Source organism: Scophthalmus maximus, chromosome 18, assembly GCF_022379125.1.
Source record: "Scophthalmus maximus strain ysfricsl-2021 chromosome 18, ASM2237912v1, whole genome shotgun sequence".
NCBI lineage: Eukaryota > Metazoa > Chordata > Actinopteri > Pleuronectiformes > Scophthalmidae > Scophthalmus > Scophthalmus maximus.
In genome coordinates this window covers 7,159,459-7,178,787 of record NC_061532.1, presented here as the reverse complement: position 1 = coordinate 7,178,787, position 19,329 = coordinate 7,159,459, and the positions used below count along the sequence as shown (strand labels likewise).

The 19,329-nt window shown below is 41.4% G+C and overlaps 1 protein-coding gene across 2 annotated transcripts in view; it reads right to left on the bottom strand.

Annotated features, from left to right (window-relative positions):
- atad2b (ATPase family AAA domain containing 2B) overlaps window positions 1-19,329 on the bottom strand; it is a 70,916-nt gene that overhangs the window by 19,775 nt on the left and 31,812 nt on the right. For both annotated transcript variants that reach the window (XM_035617401.2, XM_035617400.2), the window contains exons 25-26: window positions 5,874-6,605; window positions 3,779-3,903 (exon numbers count right to left, since the gene is read on the bottom strand). In XM_035617401.2, the coding sequence (XP_035473294.2) occupies window positions 3,779-3,903; window positions 5,874-6,605 (857 nt within the window). The remainder of the gene's footprint in view (window positions 1-3,778; window positions 3,904-5,873; window positions 6,606-19,329) is intronic.

The window sequence follows — 19,329 nt, the reverse complement described above, 5'->3', positions numbered from 1 at the left end:
TACTTTGCCAGCGGGACCCCCACTGCTATTAGTGCTAAAAGGGAAGGACGACGACAAACTGAAATGAGGCCATTTCTGTTGACAGGCTTCTCTTAAAACGGGAAATTCTGACATGCTGTAATAGCTGAGCATCAAGCAAAAAAGATTCCATACTGTGCCAGCAACTCGAAACACTCGCTCTTTCTCGGCAGCTGCTAAAAAAAACAGCAGAGGAGACGATAATCTGTGTGTTCCTGGAACGATGGGGGAAAAATTGCAGGGCCAGATTGGATTTCATGTTACTGAATTCTCATTCGCAATCGTCAGCACCAGTTCTTCCAGCCCATCTGTGGACAAGTGTCTGATTATTGATGAAAGAAAACAGCTGAGAGAAAGAGACATTTCGGAGCGGAGAGGGAAACAAGCCCCAGGACCTATTTATTCATGCCGAGGAATTCATTTGGTTTCAGACGGCATCAGGCATCATTTCAGTGAAACAGGCAATAACAGAACTTGATTTTACTAAGAGTAAATAACTGTGTCACGGCTCTGAAAGACGGGATTTGAAGGCTGAAATAATAACATCTCTGTCCAACAGGCTTTGAGTGAAGGGTCTGTGAACAAACTCATAACACTCTGATAGTATTTAATTCCGGAGAGATTTCAGAGCCTCTTCCATCAAGTTAAAAGTCAGAAATAATGAGCCCTCGACAATCAATGAAGACAACTGGAGGAAAAAGGGAAAGAACAGTACACCACTCACTGCGGACTCTAATACACATCAGGCAACGTGCCAGTCCCAGCTCAGCCAGCAAATATCTGCTTAAATGGTGACTCTCATCCTGCACACCGGAAATTCAATTTGTTCCGTAAGCCGGGGATGAAAAAGCAATTATTCACAGTCCCCTCTTTTCACGACCTGTTTCTTTAAGATATCTCCCTTCTTCGCCCGACTAACAAATAAACCCCCAGATTAGTGCTGTGTGTGGCTGCTCACAGGGGCAGCCGGTGGAGGCACTCAGATCAAGCCAACTAAAAAGCTTGTCAATCAATTTGAAAGATAGAGTCAGATTCAGCAAGACAACATGCCTACCTCACCATCCCGTTCATTCCCCATGGGGCATGGGTAAAAGCCATGAGATAATGGATTGATAGCATATCACTGTGTAGTATGGAGGGAAGGAGTAAGTGCATGTCAGAGGAACCTTTCTTTTACACCAATTACACTATAGAGAACGCCCTAAAACCATGCCCCCCCCCCTCACCCGATCAGTGAGAAGTGCTGTCAGGGGATCCCACTGAGCCGATGCTCCAATTTACACTTGGGGAATTAGGTGGGACCCTAGCGTGACTGTGCAAAGTACCACAGAGCTGTTTCACATGCTCACTGTTACTTGGACACATCCTGGGACAAGTTGGCAGATCTAGTGAGGCAGAGGGAAACTCATAACCTTCTTTCCTTCAAATGTCTTAGGAACAACACCTGTTGACGGCGGAATGGGGAAAATAGTCGGCCATTGTAATTGGCTGCCGCCATCTTCGGATAACAGGGATGGAAAATGCTGATAGTTGAAAGATAAGGGGAGAGAGACAGTGGCATAACTATGGGGTGAATGGAGAAGCAGGATAAGCCTCAGACGTTAAGAGTCAGCCATCTGAGAAGGGCAGTGTGACAGCATCAGCCCCAGAAAGGCCTATGGATCTGGATGCTTAAGGCTGGTCACCCATGATTGAGTTCGCCTACCCACCTTAGCTTAAATGCCACAAAAAAAAAGTATCTGTTCCTTTCTTCTGTATATGCCTCTGTCAAATAATGGTTAACTTGTAATTATCCAGACACTAGCTCTCTGCACCCTTTCCTATGTTTGGAAGCTACAAAGGGATGGATTAATGCCAAGTGCAGAAGGCTTTCTGAGAGGAGAACCATACATCTCAGGAGCCAGCACACGTGACAGGGTACACCAGCCAGAGGTTTGGAGGAACAGGTCCGGCTACTTGCTTGACCTTGCTGCTAGTCACTGAAGAGAACACGAATGCTCAGCCTTCAAAATTGGGACATGTCAAGTATGATCGTCAATGACACTTTTTTCACCACCACCAAATAAATGGCTGCTCCACGAAATGTGACTCAAACACCATTTTGGAAGCAACAAGTGATTAATTGAGAGCATTGAAATGAACAACAGCTGTTTCTTTCACAGAAGGGAGGAGAGAACACTCAAAAAGCCCCTCCACCGCACTGGCAACGCCATTTAAACAAGCACCCATATGAACTTAAATAAGAAAAAAACAAAAGCATATTGGTAACATTTTTAGATTATAGCTCCGCTTTTTCCATAATCACAGTGTAATTAGTCAGTTGTAAAATTTGACAGCTCACAACAGCTGGTTCTGCTGCAACAATTAGCCTATATTTCCGTCTTTTCTAATCTAACTAGGATTTCTGGGCTGTTGTTGTTGTTTTTTTTAATTGTTTCTACATAATATCTATGGTTTATAAAGTGCTTTGTATGAAGGAAATCAAAAGTGAATACATATTTCTATTTGGCTACAGTGTAATAACGGAGTGCTCTGTATATCAGGATTGTCTGTAGCTACGTAATTCATTTTGCTTAATAGACTATAATAATAATAAACTGATTACAATCGTAGGATACGAACGTGGACATTTTGTACGAGCATGTCCCTCTTCCTTTTGCCACATCATCATTTTGATACACATCACACTACCTGTAAAATTTCAAATTCACAGTCAGACCTTTAATGCAAAATCACCCCAGCTGTTACATCCTTCATGGTCCGAATTAAAATGATGACCGTGTAGAATCAGGCAAGATGGTGATGGGGCACGGAATGGGGTTTTAAAATCCAGGTGGTTTATTAGTGGTTGGATAATGTTTTGGTGTGGGGATGGGGCTTTCTAAAAGAGTCGTAAAAGCAACAGAGAATGTCGATTCTTCAAGCTTTGTAAATGCTCTAATGTTCAGTAAACATCAGTTTCCTCATACTGTCCATTCCTGCAGTTTTTTTTTTCAGCCTGCGTCTGAAACACTTGGTTTTAGCTCCCCCTCCCAATGAAGCCTAGTCTGCTGTGATTGGCCAGCTGACCTACTCTGTTGTGATTGGTCAACTGCTTCCAGCGCATGTAGAAATTTCTCTCGCTCTCTCTTTAGCCAGCTTTGTTGGGGGCATTGCATACCAGCAGCTAGACATCCTTGATTCCATAATGTGGTTATGTGTGGTGATTCTTATTCAAATAAGTATGTGCACATTATAGTTAGTTAATTGACACTAGAATAATTGTTACAAGTGTCTGCACACTAAAATCACCCCCCAAAACCAGATTCAGATTTTCTTCTTGTGAATTTTTTCAGCTCTCTGAGCGCTTACCGTGTTTCTTAAAATGCAGGACATATTATTTGAAAATATTAACTTTTTATAGCTTTGAGGGCAACGGTGTGTGATTTGGATAATTTATTATTCCATTCACTTGTCATTTTAGGAAAACCACAGGTGCCGCTAATAACATCGACAATGGCTATGTTTCTATTTAAGTGTTCCACTTGAGTTATGACAGTCTGGCAACGAGGCAGCTTGCACGACACTCACAGCCTGAAACTGAAGCAGCTAATTCAGCCATCATCACTTTTATTATTTACAACTGGGCTTTCATTTGTTTCCACACCATACTAAAAACATGTTGAACCATGACCCCAAAACAGGGTGCAACTCAAACCAACAGTCCAATGTACCTTTAGGCCACTAAGTGACAAAATGATAACATTTTTAAAAATTTTACCGTAAGTTGCTGGTGGTCGACCACTACTGGCGGATGCTGAGGGACTGGTTGAGGCTCTTCCTCGGCCATTTCAGCAGTCAGTTGCTCTGATGGGCTCCTCTTGCATTCCATTACATTGGAATCCCCTATGAAGATATGAATGGATGATTAATGGAAGGAATGGAAACAGAGACGGATACAGTATTCATGAATTGAGGCAACTTTGAACTAATGGGAGAACCAAATTTCAGACCTCAATTTGTTTTTCTCATGAACCAGTGGAGACAACAAAATGGGAAAATTAAACGAAAATAAATCCCAAGTGCCATAGCTACAAGATTAATGCAAAACTAGGGTGTGAGAGAAAATCTATTTGAAGCTACTACCAGCTACTGAGTGCACAATATTTCACATCCGGCCTCTTTCCTGTCCATTTACAACAGTGTTCAAGAAACGTTTTGATGGAAACAAAAGGGCTGGTTCAGCTTGGCGGCGCGGAGGCGGAGTAGATGAGTTGTTGAGCTGTTTGAGGAGCCACAGTTTGTTTGCGGTCAGCTGGTGTGTGACTGCGTCATCCTCCGATGGCTTCTCCATATTCTAGCACCACCATTTCCTCAGCCGTCCAGCTGGCCTCTGCCCATCACAAGCCAAACCCCAGGCTCGTCATCAAACACACACTTATTGGCTTGTGTCTGACTCGAACACGACAACACCAGTGAAAGAGGGCAGCATGGCTCATGGCAAAGAAACTAAAATATATGGCGGGTTAAGAGATGGGGGTAAAAGAGCAGTGAATCTTTATAGACAAAAACCATTGAGGAAACATATCAGAACGGTGTGGCGTTTATACAAAAGGTACACATAAATGTCAAGCTCCTGGAGTTTCTCTATTGAAATATATTTCATCTGATAAGCCACCAGATAGCCTTTTTATATTCCGTATAATTCATGCTGCATTATTCATGTCCTTTTCTCTATTTTTAAAAGCTAAGCCAAGTGTAAATCAGAAGAGCTGGATGAATATCAAAAAAAGTAATTTTTCCTCATAGTTAAATAGTGGGTAAAACGCTGGATGGATGTGTGAAAATTAACAGATTTTTCAAAAATGTTTAACTGCATAACTAGTGTTAATGGAAAGTTGCCAACGCCTGCTCGAAAAAAAATCACTAAATGTCACTAGATGATGTAATACACCAATTCATGACATAATCACATCATATTTTCATTCTGCACAGTGGCAGCCGCTTCATCGGTTTGCCTCTCTCCTACTACGTTCTCACAAAAACAGTATTTTGATACATCTAATACATTTTAATACCATTACGTGTTTTTCTGTTTCGGTCTACAGACAATGGAACAAGTATGAAATGGTGACTAAAGCGCAGCCCATTGAGACTACATGTTCACCAGCAGTCACCTCCAAGCCATTTCCAGGTCATTGTTCTGCACGACTAGATCCTGATTTTGCAGTGACTTTAGCTGTACTTGTAAAACAAGTCAAAAAGCCCGTTCACATCTATGCCAGCTGCCATGCATTCAAATGAATGAGAGGCATAGAGAGATGTGCCTGCGGAGGGACAGCCTGACCTTGTGCAAAAAGTATTGTGCCACACAATACTTTTTACTTGAAAAAAATCAGGGTTAAATCAGGCGAAAAGGGCATTAAGTTGATAACACTGCCTGTAAACACCCCACAATAGAAACGCTTTGGGCCAAATCGTTTTTGAAAGGGCAGTGGCCAATGGGTTAAGTTCAACACAGCATTGGCCGGTCAACCAATCATGTAACTTCATCACTCAAGTCAGAGACAGGCTGACTTTATAAGGCTGGCACTGCTGTTCCTTCAGACCGGTTCAAAATCAGAGCTTCCACTATTGAAAAGAAATCAATCTGGCTGATTGATGGCTTGTCCAAACATTTGAAAAAGTGATAGACAGGCTCAGCTTTTTCACCTGTGGACCAACACTCACAGACATTAAAACAGTACATGAAGTAAAACATGCATCAACTGCTAAGAAAATTCGGTAATAGGTAAATAAGTTAAATACATCTGTATTCAAACATAAAAACATACTTGACAAACAAGGAGAGCAGTATGTTCGGTCTAGCTTTATACCTTCTTTGTCTAGATCTTCCTCAGCACCTTCAGTTACGGCCGTCCCGTCCTGGGGAGGCTGATCCTGAGTTGGATGGTTCTCATGTTTGTTTTTGTGCTCTTCCCGCTCTGGCGTGTTAGAGCCTTCCACCGTGCTCTGTGGAGTCCTGTTCTCAGCCTCACTGCTCATCTCGGGGCTCTGCAGGTCCAAGCTTTCCATTGACTCGTTTCCGTTCACACAGTCAACTTGTGATACGAGGAGATCCTCCGCGTGCTTGGGCTGGGCCTCAGCATCTGAGGACTCAGACGTTTCTGTCAAAGGCTGGAAGTCAACCTGGCTGGTCTTGCTATCTCCGTCCACATTGGGATGAGAACTTCTGCCAAGGAAATGCAGCTCAACTTTTTTCTCAGACTCTCCGCGTTTGGCTTTGGACTCCTCCCCTTTATATGTTGGTTCATCTGTTGCGTCATTGGCCTCTGGCGGTTCAGCAGGAGCTGCAACAGGAGGCTCATTGGAGCTCTCCTCCTCTGTGGAGAGGGCATGAGGATGGTGGCCATTGGGTTGGGGACCTGTGATATCACAAGAGGATTCCTCATCCAGCGTCAAACACGAGTCACTGGGTCCTGCAGCCTCCACTTCCGCCTCAGGCTCATCCTCCTCCTCCTCTTCCAGTCCTTTCTTGTAGTTCTTCTTTTTACGGATGATGCCCCGCCCCCAAGAGGGCCGCCGGCGAACCTTCCGCTTGATATGATCTATGATGAAAAGAGAAATCTTGTTAATTCAAATAAAGCACAAAACATATTCAAAATAACCAAAAGAAACCACCATCTTCTTAAGGGAAAAACATTACACCTACTCTATTTCAAATGCCTATTTTCACTCATTGAGTACATGACTGAACATGTGGATAATATCTGTCCAAATATTTCCGCATGAAAAAACGCTGTTGGGTTCTGGCTCTCATTGGATAAGATCCAAAGAACACAAGTGGCATAGACAAGGAAACACAAAGATACAATACACAACTGTTTGTTATTGTTAAATAGCTAAAAAGTCCTAAATTGCAGAATACATATTTTCTCAAATGATTCGCTTTTACAAAAGGTACCTTAGAGTAGAACAACATATCTCCTCCCTCATATCACTTGACTAAAAGTTGACTGCATTTAAATCTGGAAATTTGGTCGTCCTCCAAGTGTAACAGGCCATGGGTGATGAAGATGACAAAGACAGTAAGAGAGACAGAGACAGAAGCTCTGTTATATCATGGATATTTGGACACTAATGACAACAGATGGTGCTTGGGGTTTTAAGATGAAGGGGAAACCAAAGCCTGCTCTCTGAGAGTGCAATAAAAGTGCCACAACAAGCGAGAAAACCAATGCTAGATGCAGTGAGACTCCAAGGCATTTGCCTTCATTTACTGGTTTCCTGAAGCAGACGCCGAGATGCAGACCAGGGCAACTAAGTCAGAGAAAATGCCTGTCACCGGAAGAGTGTGAAAGAGAAACCCTGAGGGACGAGGACAGGTCGGTGTCATCGGGACAACGGTACTGGAACCTGACAACGAGTGGCAATGCCAGACACACATCCTAACCCTAAATTAACCCTTGGGTCTTGGCGATTTAAAAATCATCTATGGAGTCCCGCCAGGCAGATCTGACACCGCATAATTCTGAGTAACACCAAGATATAAAAAGTCATTGTTTCATAAAACAACCATCTCAAAAAGGACAAAGATAACTTAAAGTGTGTGAGTGCGTGCGCGTGTAAAGCAGATCAACCCCAATAGAGCCACTAGATCACAGTGGCCACATTGAAAATCTATAAAGTCCCAGCCATTATAATTCTGTTAGGGGCCAACGGTCTGATATAAATCGGCCAGGATCTGTAGGATCTTATGCAGAATAAATAACATGTGGCAGCTCAGTTCTAAAAAGGACTAAATGACCAGGACTCCTTCAAGTTATTCGTCAAAGGCGGTGCTACAAAGTATACACACTGAGCAGAGTTTTTTGGCTTAAATCTGAATTGTCTCCATTGTATCATCTGTACCAACATGACATTCTCCACAAATATATATTGAGCAAACCGATCATAAATCATGATATGCCTGTGTTCACTGTCCAATTTTCCCTTTTACCCAAATGCTTTTATCCCACGCCAATAATGGATGTGACTATCCATGGTGTTACATCAGAAGACGGCAGAAAATCGAACCTCATGTTGAGTACTTCTTTGCAATGCAAAGGCAAAATTGGCAGAAAAAAAAATCACACTTTTTAAAAGTTAAATTGTTCCCCCTTGTGACAAAAAGGGGATTCTTGGAGATGGGAGCAGAGGGTTTCACTTGGTGTCAGCTATTGCAGGAAAAACATTTAAAAAATAAAATAAAAAGCAGTTTACATGTGTTTGTGCGGCTACATTTGCATATGTACTAATACATATCACACACACTTTGAAGGACAAAATAGCACGTATTAAAACGTTATATAAATCTATACCTAGAGGACGATGAAGACCATGTACCAGCTTTGTCAACTGCTGGCCAGGGCAAAAGCATTCACAGTACCATTATTTTGCCTAGACTTCCTCCTTTGCTTCTCTTAGCTCTCATTATGTTTCTCCTGTCAGAGAGAATTAAACTCTCCATCTTTCCCTGGCTATTTAAACTCACACTGGCATGTGATTAAGTGCTACCTAGAAATTTTCTTGCACTCTCATTTGATAACAAACCCAAGTGTCCAAGCATCGCTCGGGTAACGTTAGTCATCGAGCACGGGGACAAATGGATACTCACATTCTGCATGTACAAGACAGCACATCACAGAAAAGGATTACTGCTGTCCCACAATATTTACACAGACTGGTATTCAATACACTTAAGGTGGGAGAAGAACTGGGCAATAATCCCTGCAGAGGAGGCCACCAGAACTGGAGGTTTAAAAAGACAATGACACATATGCCCCTGCCAAGGCCCCGTCCCCACCAGCCATCGAGCCCACAGTTTGTAACAGAGCCTCTGTCAAGTGTCAAGTGGGTACAGGGGCTTTGGCAGAGTTTTGAGGTGGCATGTAGCTTTGGTGTTTGGTTCCTCCTGATCTGATCTGGATGGATGAGACAGCCGTAGGATAAGCTTCAGTGGGGCCAGAGATGGAGAAAGCACGAACAGAGAGGAAGAAAACCTGGATGTTTCTGAATGCTGGCATCCTTTAGATTTTATTCCGAAACGTCATGTTGCAATGTCCAGCGATTAATCATAACTTGGCTCTTTTCGGTTTCAGGACAGGGGATATTACTTTTTGCTCCAAGTTATACATTTATGTATTTCTAATATATCATCACTTTTATCAAACACGGCAAACTAAGTAAAGGCAAACTTCAGCATTGTTATTCTTTAAATAAGTTCTGCAATGGGGGCAGCGGGTCATGTCGGATTCAGGTCATATATTAATGTATGTTTTTACAGGTTGGGCAGTGCTGGTTGGCTCAGGTAATAGAAAAACCTTGACTCGTGCATCACTAACAGCAGCTAATTTTCAGCTGACAATTCATTTCCTTCTTAAATCTCTCTGGATACGTACTTTGCACCATTTTTTGTATTCATTATATCATTATTATAAACAAATGAGAAAATCCACCAAATGGAAGAAGTCTTGCTAAGGTCAGCCATCCCCCATCACTCCTGCGGGATGAAAATTGTAAGCAGAATGGAAGAAAATGACCTGTCATACTATGCTATTAAATAATGCATGAAAGTTGTAAGAGTATGTACAGCTAACCAGAGAGGGCGGATATGCTGATGGGGGTGGGAAGGAGGGGAGAAAAAGAGATACGTAGCACTTTGTGATAATTAAAACTGCCTAACCTACTCAAGATTCCTGCAGCAGCAGAAATATTTTAAACTGCCACCACACGTACTTGCCAGAACAGTGTTTGAACATGGACAAATAAGGCTTTTGAAAGCAAAAAGCCCTGGGAGATGAGTATCCAAATGTACCAGCAAGTATTAAATAAATAAATCAGCCCAGTGACACTGACAATTCAGCAGCACACTGGTAATGCCTCTGGGCGGAATTGTGAATCAGTGTGTCTGATTCACTTATTTCTTTTTTATTTAATAACCCATATTATTTAGTAATCAGATCACACAACTCATCAAAAGACAGACCCAGCCAGCGTTGAAGAGAGGACAAAGGGAGGAGACATTCTGAGGAATCTGTAGGATAAAGCATAAAAGCTGAAGACTTCTATGTTGTGTGAAATGTTCGAGGGTTTTCATTTCACAGGTATAAAAGGCTAGTCAGATCCACTGTCTCTGTAGCATCGTCAAACCAGTAAAAGGCCCTAAAGCCTTGACAGTATAATTCAGATACCGTTGAATACAATGGAAGGAAACTTTGAAGCACCCCATGCCCATAGTATTATGCATTATAATGCAGGTTATCATTACTTTTATATCTTCTTAAGTCACACCAGTCCATAAAGCCAAGTGTACCCATCTCGGATAGATTGATATGATAGGTATCTGGGCTCAGTGCCACATTATCATCAGTACTAACTCATACTTACTGTGTAGCCCGGAGCTAGTTGAACAAATCTAGCCAATCAATCCAGTCTGCCACTGTTCTTTGCAAAATGTGTAAAAGGAAAAACATAGAGGACCGATTTAACTTCCAAGTTTTACATGGGAGGAACATGAAAAGGAAATGTTTCGGCATTTGGGGAAGAACGTTCATTTGCTTTCTTTCCAAGAGCTAGATGAAAGGGCTTGCACCACTGTATGCTTCAAATGAAGTAACAACTAGCAGCTGACTGAAAACAGAGGGAAACAAAGCCTAGTCCCTGTCCACAGGTAAAAAAAATCCACCTTCCAACATCTGTGAAGTAAGAACAAATCTGTCATAGTCTGTCATAGTCAGACTGGCCATTGGCAGCTTCAGCAGAAATCCAGCCACATCGGGGTGTTGGTCGATGTTGGAAAAAAAATATTAATTTTTTTACCATCCTTGGCAGGTGGGCAGAACTCAACACAGCATTGGTGATTCCTGCTTTAGCTGTACACGTTCCCAAAACAGACCCACGGTTGTCAGCAGGCAGTCAGAGGTCAGTGTAACGCCTGCCTTGTCTGTGTACCTGCCACTCGGGTGTGCATTGAGGGTTTGCTTTGTAAATAATCAACCTTCATCAGCCGTTGCCCATGTCAGTCACCCCATTTCTTTTGGCCTTAGAAGTGTTTGATTAGCCCAGTTCAACCTGCAGGAGTTTCTGTCGGCTGCAACAGAGGAATAAATTCATGATGAATGAAAATGAGTTCTCAAGTGTCTCCCAATATCTTTACTACAGAAATGGAACAGAGACAATCTGTCAAACAGCCAAAATTACGGCTGTCACAGATGATGAGCTCAAAAGACTGAAGTCTGAAAAATGTGAAATGTCAGAGGAAATAATTATGCGAGAGGAATGAAAGTGAGGGAAAAATCAACTCTCAACAGTAATTCAGTCAGCTGACTGGTAGCCACTGTGAAAGTGAGCTGACTACAGATGTACAACCAAAACAAAATTGTTGGAAAGCAGACAAACGCTGTTACATTGTCAGATGGTTATGAGATGATGAGAAATTGCAGTTCACATCAATTAACTCAAATCTTGGTTGATGCTATTTTGTACTGCGAACAGTGTGATCACTCCCCAAAATGTGAAGGATTACTTCAGGCAATATCTCACTTCCACTTCACTCTCACCGTGTCGCTTTTCTTTTCACAAATGCCTTAGTGAACTATGAAGAACAACAACTTGTGTTGTTGTTTTTGGTCCAAAATGATGGGAAAATGCACATTTTCACAATGACAATTGGCTGCTAAGAAATTTAAGCCATGTAATGCAAGTTCAATGTTAAACTGTGGGTAATGTATGTACAGGCATCAGTGTTTGGGCAGACTAACACTTAAAATTCCCAGACCTCTCCAAACCTGGACAGATGCTCTGTTGTTAACTAACCTATTTACCTCCTTACTGCAAACGCATGAATTTGGCATGAAAGGAAGACATGTGGCAAAGAAAATATGTGAATATTAAATAACCACATGGGGATTGCATGTGTAATAGTCACAGCGGCAGTCCGGTCCCTGAGTGAGGGCTATAGCTCCTAGCTTAGATAGAGAGATGATCACACTCCATTGCTGATCTGTTTCCCTCCCAACTCACTGTGACCAAACGGCTTTGTGCATTTCCATGCATGCATACAGTATTTACGAGAGCATGCAGTTACTGTTATATAGCCCAAGGCACAACCCACCATCGAACTCCATTTTTTTTTGTCGTCCAGGTTCATTGGAATCGACTGGACTTGGGGCCTCAATCCTGTTACATTAATGAAATATTGATCAGCCTTGCTCTCATCACCTGCAAGTGACGGGGAGGAGCTTGGAGTGAGGAGTTATGTCGCAGAAGCGGTATACACCTTTAAAAAAATTTACACATACACCGTACGCTGTTTCGTCTCGCTTACTTGTACGCAATTATGCATAGGTGTGCTTTAAAACAAACTGAAAATTATCACTGTTCTTTTTTTATCCACCGACAAAAATAGATAGATACGCAGTGCATTAGTCCATTATGATAAGCAAAGCAGACCATAAAATGGCATTTAGCATTAAATAGACTCTAGATGAATTAAAATGTAAGGATCTGCGTTTGTTCTAGACATTTTAATTTTTTGTTGTATGTTTCATTTTAAAAAAGGGAGATGTTAAGATTTTTGAACAAGGCTCAATGTGTGAAAGATTTGGTTGTGCTGCTCTAAGCATAAGCAATAAGGATAAATTCCTGAAAATGTATTTTCCCAGCAGTATCCCTCCCTGGAGATTTTTTTTTCCTTCTATCTGAATCCTTCTCTGAGCTGTAATTAACACAGCACAAAGGCTGTATATCCCCGACCATGACTGCTGACCAAATTCCAATTCAACGGTTCCTGATAACTTTAGCTAAATGAGTGGTTTAAATTTTGTCTTTAGAAATGTGCCCATTAAAACCAAACACGTTGTTTAGGACGTTAAAAACACAGGTCAAGAGAAACACTCCTTTAAAGGTGCAATATACCATTAATGATGTGAATGTATAAATAATGATGTCTTTATGTGAAGCCGTTAGTCAGCATAGCTGGAAATAAAATGAAGACTATACTGTATATAAGGGTGGCAACAAGCCGAGCTGAATTTCATACGGTTTCTTTTAAGTTGAATTCATCTCGAGCATTAACTTGGCAATTCATGAACACTTTCCCACCATTGACATTCGAATCGGTGTGCAGCGAATGATTGTTTTTATTATCAATACTTGTTTGGTCTATTAAAAAAAGAAAATGGTGTAAATCTCCATCACAATTCCCTAAAACCCGAAATAATCAAATTGCTTAAAACCAAGCAAAGCAGAAGCTTCTCACGTTTGAGAACCTATAAGGATAATAAAACTCAAAAACATGACCAAAACCATTTATTGATGAGGGAAACAGTTGCTAATCAATTTGCTATTTATAAATTGACTAAGAGCTGCAGCTCCACAACTATTTGTATACAGCTATGTATCCTTGCTTCATTTGTATTATGCTTAATTAAAAAATATTACTGCTGGAGCTGGAATATGAGACCACGAAAGGGAAAAGGGGTGGAAAAGCAAAACGTGAGATGACATGGGAAACACTGGAGGAGACAAATAGAGCTAGAGCGACCGTCATGGTGACACGGGGCCTCAGGGTGTCTGGGTCATGAAAGGAAGACGGCGTATGTCACCTGATGTGACAGTTTGCGCTGACACTTAATGAAATGTCCAGATCAATAAATGATCCCATCTTTGCTTCCTGAAATGAATGAGATCAGTCACTTCCTTCAATTGCGCTGTCGCCCTTCCTATTTACATCCTTCACTCTCTTTCTCTCACATAAAGGCCTACGCGGACATATGACCCCGCTCGCTCTTACACTCCTCAAGTACCTTATTAGAAACACCACACTTATACTAGATATGGCCTATCTCTGCTTTCAAAACAGCTTCTGCTCATTGTGACATAGATTCCACAAGATGCTAAAAACTTTCCTTTGAGATTCTGATCCATGTTGACATGATTGCATCGCATCATTTCTGCAGAGCCAGCCGCTGTACATAAATGCTGTTCTACCACATCGCAAAGGTGTCCTATTCAGATTCAGATCTGGTGACTGGGGAGGCCACAGATGTTCACTGAACCAATTTTCCTCTTTGTGAAACGAGTTTTGAGTTTGACTATTGCTTTGTGACATGGTGCGTTATCGTACGAGAAGTTGCCATTAGAAGATTGTAAATTGGGACTATAAAGGTTCGCACATGGTCATGGTCTGAAATTAACACCTGCCGAGCGCCAAATGCAGGTGACTTTTTCCATTTGGCAAGATCTACGAGGGGTTTCTGCCACACTGGTGGAAAAATGCTTGTAGCAAAACGGTCATGTAATGAAACACTATCCCGAGTCTCTGCTGTATTTCGATTTACAGGCGCTGTGCTTCTTTCCTCTACGTCGTTGTTTGCTTACACACACACACACAGGCACACACACACGTACACTGAAAACCCACTCATGCCTTGCCTCCGATTGGCTCTCCGAGGCTGACAGGTTTGGTCTCGACAAACATCTGACCATAACCGTAACTGAACAATCAACAATAGCCAATCACAGGCAGAGTAGCGGTGGATCTTTTGTGGTATTCACAAAACGATTAGTCACCACCAGTCTGGTGCAAACTTTCGTGAGATCAAAACCTGCCAAGGAGAAGGCTAGCATCAACAAAAAATGGTAAGGTCGAAGAATCAAAGTCACTGAGATCACACTTTTTCCCCATTCTGATATTTGATGTGAACTCGAGTGACACTGGTTTAGACTCACAGCAGAATGGACAGCACACCATTGGGGTAAACTGTACTGTCAAACCTTGTTACTCGTGTTTAAAAGCTCGACTATGAGCCGACTGCATATCAATACCACAACCGAGACGGAATGGTCATGAGGTGGAGGAACTGAAGACATAATTCAGTCAGAGCATGTGTCCTTTCCTGTCCTCTCTGCTGCTCAGTAAGTGGCCGGTGAGAGGACGGTGCCAATGGTGCCCTCTTCTCAGAAGACAGACATGCCCTAATGCACCAGCAGCTCCAAGTACTACTGAAGATGTCATCCTTCGCCCACGCGTACATACAAAACAGGGTATGAAAGCCTTCTGGCAGAAAGGTCTGTTGCCCCCCAGTAAAAACAGGCAGGCAGACAAGATGCGAGGAAGGAGTAAGGAAGTGAGGAGCCGTGCGCTCTTTGATTCATTTTCACTGATATGCGTTATCACACTGCTTGTGGAGGAGTGTGGGTATATGCACCAAGCGGGAGCCTTCTGTTCAGAATGACTATGTCCAACAGATAGCTGCTGTGAACTGTACATTCCTGCACCGGAGTCAAAAGTTGTGAACAAATGGGGATTTCTCTGATGAAAAACCTCACTGCACCCTCCTTCTCCTTCTGAGCAGAAATTACATTTCACTATTGTACAATGAGCAATCATAATTAGAACCTGTAGTGCAGGAGCCACTCCAGGTTTGTTTCCGTACAATGAGAATAGTAGGGTAAAGGTGCCACTCGAGTAAAATGTCAGAAATGAGAGGCTTATTGCTATTTGCAGTAAGTAACTATTGTATGCACTGAAACATTTTTATTCCATTACTCCTGTATATGATGTTACTGCTGTGTGCTTTCTCACACTCTGCTGACCGTGTGACAAAGGCAATGATCTGGAGGCACGTCCCATTCACTGTGAAGGACAGCCGTTGTACTTTGTCAGAAGTCACACAGACTGATTAGATACCAATTAGACACCCTGCGAGTCTGTTAAGGGACTCCAGTCGTCACAGCTGTATATAAATGGGACTCGACAGAAAGGGATATTAAATTAAACACAGTTTACGTAGGGATTCTTCACTTTACTGAGACACCTAACTGATTTATTTCCTTTTGACTATTTATATTGTGACAAATAAAAATTAGGTGTCTTCAAGTCACATATATTTTGTGCCTATATCATAAAATAAATTACAAATAAGAACACCGAGTAATTATTTGCTGCTACTGGCTTCTTCTTTCTTTTTTTCCAAGTTTTGAAAAGTCACATTCAGGAGTTGAGACTGTGGTCTCCTGCTGGTACGAACAGCATCAAGGGAGAACGCTGTGTTATGATTGCTGATCACTGGCGCATACGGGACACACTGCTGTGCTCACAAATAAGAAGTGGAAAGGAGGGGCCCCGTCTAGGATCCAATTAGCTGCTCCATCATTCAGAATAAAGGCTAGGTTAAGCTAAAAATAAAAGGTTTGCACAACATGTCTGAATAATGGCGCGCATCTTCGGTCAGTCTCTCCTGGAAGGCATTTGGTAGTGTAGCACGCTTTTGTATACACATCAGGTGTAACAAATAGCTATGTAACAAATCTTGCTTACTTGCTCAGCTCTGCACAGCTGACCAGTCATGGACAGTCCCCTCAAATATAACAGAATGAGGTAGAGAAACAAGGATTCCGAAGCTTCCAACAAGTGGTTCTGATCCAGTTTACTGTGCCGACTCAATAGTGTTGAGTTTCTGACATAAAAAAATGCCCTGCAATGGTTTTGCTTCAGTACATCACAGTTGGGCTATAGGTTTGTTGTATGGAAGAGTTTCCACAGAAAAAAAGATGACAGTTTTCCGAGACTAAAGCTGATCTCAACTCAAACTGGATTAATTGGTCACAGCTCTTGCTTTGGCTGATTCAACAATTGTGCTCATAAACAGAGCCTGACATTAAAATAAAACCTGTAAACGAAAGCGTTCATATTGAGCGTGTAAGTTGTTGAGCTGGAATGAAAACGAGTCTGCCACTTCAGGCCGGCACTTTATGTGCTACTGGTCTCTTTATCTGCTAATCTGCCAGATCGGTTATTGCAACGGTCACTACCAACTGAATGGTCTGTTTTAGGTGTCAAACTGAGTTATACATTCATAACTGCCATTTGTGCTGCCGGTGCTTCCTATGCAATCAGGCATAGTTTCCACATAGGAAGCTGCTAAGGTTGTTTGTTTTTTTCTTGCTCCTGCTTTGGCATTGTGCTGGAATAAGAAATAGAAATAGAAAAAGATAAAGTAAGGTTCAATTGCAGATAAATTAAATCTTTAGATTTACACAATTTACTTGTGGTCCCAGAAAAAAATTAATTTAAAAAAAGATTGGTCTGACTATTAGACTGCATTGTCCAACAACCATTTGAAATGTCACTGCACTGAAAAACATAAAATATAAAGAATGTAGTAAAAGTTATTTTGACATGAAAAAAAAAACATTTTTAAGTTAGTGGCTATTCTTTGAGATTCTGAGGCAAGTGAAGTTCACATATGCAGCCTTCCCACACTTATCTGTCTAGTACAATCAAATACAAAAGCTTTGCAATATAATACCATCATGTTATGATTCATTTTTTATGTCGTACTTGATGACGACACTGGATAGGATTGCCTTTGTGAGGTGCCCCTGTATGGATGCATACAGCTCACAACCCTGCACAGAGCCGATAAACAATGCATTCTTCAGAGAATAAAGCTATATTTGACATCAGTTGAAAACATGCCTCATATTCAAAACTGTCCTTGGTTTAATGGCTTTCTTCACTGCTAAACGAGACACCTACTTGAGAATAGTCTGTCCATCATCCAAACAGAAAGAGACCCAGAGGTTTGTGAAGGAGAACGCCATTTACAGCAACTTGTGCCTGACACAGACCCCCGACTAGCATGATGGTGCCGCATCAACAAAGATGAGAACTGGTTCACAGAACAATTAAAAGCTCTTACTTAAATTGATCATGTTAACGCTTAATGAATATTGGACCATGTCACAGATAAGATGGCTTGATAAATAACGTTGAACTATTCACAGGTTTGAATCGATACCGGGAAGCTGAGTAGTTACATTACCGTCCTTGACTCGTGTGACATATTAATGTAGATGCGGCGATTTGCCTGAATAAGTGTGAATCTGGGTGTAATCTGATGTGGGACTTGATGGGCACACTTTTATATTCTTATGGTAGTTTAATGTGACCCATGCTGCTTAATGTAGCCACCTCTTAAAGAGTCCCTGGAGACGTGAGCAAGAATTAGTTGAGTTTGTTTTTAGGAAAGTAATTTACACCAGAGAACACGTAGGTACCTTATCTGATCTATTTTTCTGGGAAAAATTAATTTGTAGTATCAGTACCAATACCTCGATCCAATATATGGATTTTTGGGGGTCAATGCTGATACCGATATTAAGGAGTAGAAATGATTCTGATCAATATATACAGTATATATATCCCCCAAAAAATATCAATTATTCCCAGGTCGATCAAAACATATTACAAAGAAAATGTAATAGAGGCTCGATATTAAACAGTGTATCCATAACTATAAATAAAAAAGAAAACACGCACAGAAGCAAATATATAGAACTTGAATTTAATAATCTTTTTTATGTATAATGTAAACATAAATGGACTTTTTTCTTCTTTGTTTATTCTGCAAAATGTAAGTTTTCATATCATCACATATCGGTAAACATAAACGCTGATACTGATCTATCTATGAAAGGCTCGTATCAAACGATATTATTAGCCAACCGATTTATCGATCGGGCTCAACCAATAACCGCCAAAACTACTCAAGTGAAGATTTCTAAAGCATGCGTGTCCAAAATACACAAAAGGAACAAACACGTAAAAGCTCAAACTTTTCTGAGAATAGTCAGTGTGATGTCTCCTGTGGGATTCTCAGGGTGAATTACAGCCAGTAACTGAATCCTGAAAACATCACTGCATTCAAATGCAAACCCTAATTGGCCGAATTTATAAATAGGTGGACCTTAGTGGGGAAACAGATACCAGTTGACTTACTACAGTTTACTTACTGAGTTGTGTATAAAGTCCAATTTGGATGTCACCAACAAATCCATAAGTAATTCCAACCAATCAAGCTCTAATGCATCATTTTGTTTCCGCAATTGTTCCATCAATTACAACTTATCAGAACCACGCAGAGCGAGGGAATACACCCCATTAGGCTACCTGACGTTTACTAGCTTCAGATGTTTACTGAAATTGACTAATAGACTGCACTACGGTAAAAACAACGAGTAAAAGCCCAGGGGGCCTCGTATAATTCTCCGTCTGTAGTACAGCCTTAATGCTGAGATGCTGGGATTCGCTGTTTGGAGAGAGAGAGAGAGAGAGAGAGAGAGAGAGAGAGAAAGAGAGAGCAGAGCACAGCACCGGATCCCCTTCAGCTGGAATAACCTCTAATTTAGCGATCTGTGATAGAAAGATATTCCTAGAGTGATAACATAATCTCAAAACAATGAAAGTGTCATTTGAGGTCCAGTTATCTGATTAACCAGTCAATC